This window comes from Argopecten irradians, chromosome 9 (genome assembly GCF_041381155.1).
Source record: "Argopecten irradians isolate NY chromosome 9, Ai_NY, whole genome shotgun sequence".
NCBI classification, from domain to species: Eukaryota; Metazoa; Mollusca; class Bivalvia; order Pectinida; family Pectinidae; genus Argopecten; species Argopecten irradians.
In genome coordinates this window covers 21380458-21384500 of record NC_091142.1, presented here as the reverse complement: position 1 = coordinate 21384500, position 4043 = coordinate 21380458, and the positions used below count along the sequence as shown (strand labels likewise).

Below are 4043 nucleotides of genomic sequence, written 5' to 3'. Positions count from 1 at the left end.
CGCACAGAATGAGTATCTTACGAAGTAGATAGAAATTTTATCATTATTATTTCTATTCTATACCGCAAATAAATAAAATAAAATACCAAAAAAAGTTCCATCATTAGCTGATATTCATAGAGTTGCATGATTTACAGAAACAAGTAATTACAGTATGCAGCTCGAAACTTAGGTAAAAATCGGGAAAAATCTTTCAATAAAATTGTGTCCCTAGAATTGGTCGCGAGTTCGAATCCCTTGTTGGGTAGTTCCTGGCATTAATCTACCTCCTACTTAACCCGTTATGCAAGCGATATGAGACGCCTTCTGTTAACATTTTGTTTGTTTGTGGTATACAAACTCTCCGATCACTCCTCGAGTTTTGTTATAAGCCGTAAGCTTTTTGACCCTCTGATTTATACCCAATCACACTAAAATTATTATTCATAAATACCTTGCTTTTATTTCGCTTTAACGAAATAGTATTTCGATAAAGCGAAATAAAAAAAGAAATAACATTTCGATAAAATGAGTAAGTATTTAGTCAAAACCAAAAAACAGTTCGTTAAAATTAAATAGCATTTCGTCAAAACGAAACCGAAATAACATGTCGATAAAACATAATTCCATGTCGATAAAACAAAATAACATGTCGATAAAACAAATTACCATGTCGATAAAACAAAATAACATGTCGATAAAACAAAATATTATGTCGATAAAACAAATTAACATGTCGATAAAACAAATTATCATGTAGATAAAACAAAATACCATGTCGATAAAACAAATTACCATGTTGATAAAACAAAATACCATGAAGGTAAAACGAAATACCATGTCGGTAAAACAAAATATCATGTCGGTAAATCAAAATACCATCTTGATAAAACAAAATACCGTGTCTATAAAACAAAATACCATGTGGATAAAACAAAATAACATGCAGACAAAACAAAATACCATGTCGACAAAACAAAATACCATGTCGATAAAATTTAAATGATTAAATTAAATGGTGTCCTCAATGCTGAGATATTAACAAAAAATGTCACTATCAAGAACGTAATGATTTTAAAATTGATATTATTTGATCACATCTAATGCATCCATTATGCAATAATTATCATAGATAGTACAAATTGTTCATGATCGCTCTACATGCTTGCGAGCACCTTTTATCACAAATGGGTAGAATGTTTTGCATGATTTTAACAGGCCACATTAATATCGTGTCAAGTGACATTTGTTGGTCGTGTGCAAAAAGGTCAAAACGTGTCCAGTCACGAACCGACAGATTGTCTCAATGGTATATAATGTGGGATTAGGAATACAGTGTTAGTAAAGGCCTCCAAACTTCCTTACTAACCAAACCTGATCATGAAGACTGCTGTTGTATTCGCCTGCCTCTTGGTAGTTGGTAAGACACCTTAAATTGTGATTTGCGACGGATGTAATATTTTACGTGAACCTCTTTATTTAACGTTTGATTGACTTTTTATAAACAATATATCAAGTTCGTTCAAAGTCGATTTTTTGTATCATAAGATTATACCAATACAAATTGGTGTTAATATGCAATAGTTTAAATATGGCGACATAAGACCGGTCAATATCTAAAAAAAAAATTAAAAAAATGCTATGTGTGATTGCATTTTTTGTGTTTGAAATTTATTGAAATTGAAATTTTGAAATGTGTTTGAAATTTATTGAAATTGAAATTTTGAAATGTATATCAATTATTTTTTTCAGCTTCCATTCAGTAGTCATTCATATTTTGTAACATATTGTATATCTTAGGGAATTCACCTGTGTGACTATTCAAATATTGAACTGCATTCAGTTGGCAATTATGGAAGTATGAATATCAACTGGGTAGTGGTAAATTTAGGCAATAAATAAATAAATAAATAAATTGAAAATAGAAAATAAATAAAATAAAATGAAACAAAATAAAAACTGAACGCTATAAATCTGTTGCATATTGATGTTTCTTTGTTTTAGCCTACACAGTGAGTGCCCAACACGAGGCTTGTACGTCTGACGCTGACTGTACTGCTGACTGTCCCGTACATGGCGGCATGACCATGACCAATGTGTGCCACCATGGATCATGCCACTGCCACTCAACCCACCAGTGCTCAATGGACTCTGACTGCTCCTGTAATACTGGATTCACAGCTACCTGTACACATGGACATTGTCACTGTAAGTATACCACATTTACCGTCTTTCTTTGTTATAAGTAGGATATGTATTGAGAGAAAAAAATGTTATAAGATCTGTAGAAAGGTGTGGTAAAATGTTATCAGGGCATTTATCTGTTGGTTATATTAAGTATAAATTGATCAAATCATGCGCCTACTTGGTTTTAACTGGGGAACTAACTACAATCATCTCCCTCACAAGGTTATCAATATACGTTCAAATTACAGTGGGACCCATTTTATTTGAAATCAGCTATATTGAAGTATTGCTTAATTGGAAATGTTATATGTTACCTATGCACGCGTATTCATTATCTTTCTCCTTGGTTACAATGAAATTTGGGTAATTTGAAGAGATTTTTCTTTCAATGACTTTCAATAACCGTGTTCACGCTATTAATTTGGGGAATGCATTAAAAATGAAAATACATCTCGATTTAGGGAAATACATTACATAAGAAAAGTGGTAATATCTTTCGACATCCTGGAGTTACCTCTACTTACCTTCACTACATGTTTATTTGTACCATCAGTATCAGAGGAGACTACGACAAGAAACGTCTGATGTCCACTCTTATTAATTATATAATATGATAACATATCAACATTTTTAGTCAATAAAATATTTGAAAACGAAACAAATCATATAAGTTGAATCCTAACCATTTTTATTATACAAGGTTAACATTGGACAACGGTTACGTGTTAAGAGTTGTATTTTCAAACATTCTGAATTTGCTTTTATTTCAATTCCAGGTCATCATCAGCATCCATGAGTTGTTTTACACTAATGTATCATTTTGTGCTGGATTAAATATACATGAGTATCAGTTAAGTGTTCTCTTATGTTTTCATGAAACAATATCACACCTGTCTTAATATCCACTCCTGGACTTTTTTCATAGAAAAAACTGAATACCTTACGAGAGAAAAAAAAAACTTCACGGGAGAAAAGAAAACAATTTCAAGCCTAAACAGGCTTTAGCATTTTCCACTCGACGCTCAACAATAGTATACCTCTATCATTGTGTAATTGTGGTGCATATCAAACTAGCATATTACCCTGTCTTACCATCTGCCTTCAGATCTGCTATGACATAGTTATGGGGTGTACATAACGATAGTGAAAATAATACCTGGAGGTCGATGATAAAGAACAAAATTACCCAATACGTATATTCTAAAACTGGTTTTTTGATAATTCCTAAATTCAAGATGGTAGACCAAAACGTCGCCAAAATAAATAACTTATCATGTTTTCTATTGACATGCATGTACAATATTACACATAAAGATCCATGTGTGTGAAGTACACATTCTTGAGTATTATGAAGCATTCAAGATGGCGTCTTAGATGACCTTTGGAATCATTCCACTGTGAAAATTCACACCGAATAAAAAATAACTATTTGAATTTGTACTTAATTATCTATATGTCTTATTATGTAGAATTTTCATTAACGCTCTCAGTAACCAAAATTTCAAGACGGTGGACACAAATATGGCCGCCAGTAGCTGCCATATTCGTTCAAGATGGTCGGAAATCGAAACCCAGATACAAGCCAACAGTAAAACTGTATTTATTACATTTAAGTCTTTTTTCTTGCGATTCAATTGTTAATTGCTAAACTAATACATGTATGTCGTATAAACATTGTACATCAATATATTTTTAAAATAATCTTTGATGATTATTAAAATCAAGATGGTGGACCAATCTATTATAGTATTACAAACTAGAGATTTTTGTCCTGACCAAAAATACATTATACAGTTTTTTTTCTATTTTTTTCCTGAATAATACATATTGTTACATAATAAGTATCAGATGATTGTGTAGCTCATTTTGAGAATTAA

The 4043-nt window shown here is 31.6% G+C and overlaps 1 protein-coding gene across 1 annotated transcript; it reads left to right on the top strand.

The window, feature by feature from the left end:
* Positions 1-1264: 1264 nt before the first annotated feature.
* Positions 1265-3016, top strand: LOC138330886 (serine protease inhibitor Cvsi-2-like). Its single transcript, XM_069278376.1, has 3 exons — positions 1265-1399; positions 1984-2187; positions 2943-3016. The coding sequence occupies exons 1-3, from the start codon at positions 1360-1362 to the stop codon at positions 2960-2962; spliced, it is 264 nt and encodes an 87-aa protein (XP_069134477.1). The 5' UTR covers positions 1265-1359; the 3' UTR covers positions 2963-3016.
* The last annotated feature ends 1027 nt before the right edge of the window (positions 3017-4043 follow it).

Bases quoted from the DNA above. Each gene is read 5' to 3' on its own strand.
- LOC138330886 (XM_069278376.1), top strand. From the start codon at position 1,360: ATGAAGACTGCTGTTGTATTCGCCTGCCTCTTGGTAGTTG. The intron at 1,400-1,983 runs GTAAGACACCTT...TCTTTGTTTTAG, and splicing joins CGCCTGCCTCTTGGTAGTTG to CCTACACAGTGAGTGCCCAA. The intron at 2,188-2,942 runs GTAAGTATACCA...TTTCAATTCCAG, and splicing joins TACACATGGACATTGTCACT to GTCATCATCAGCATCCATGA.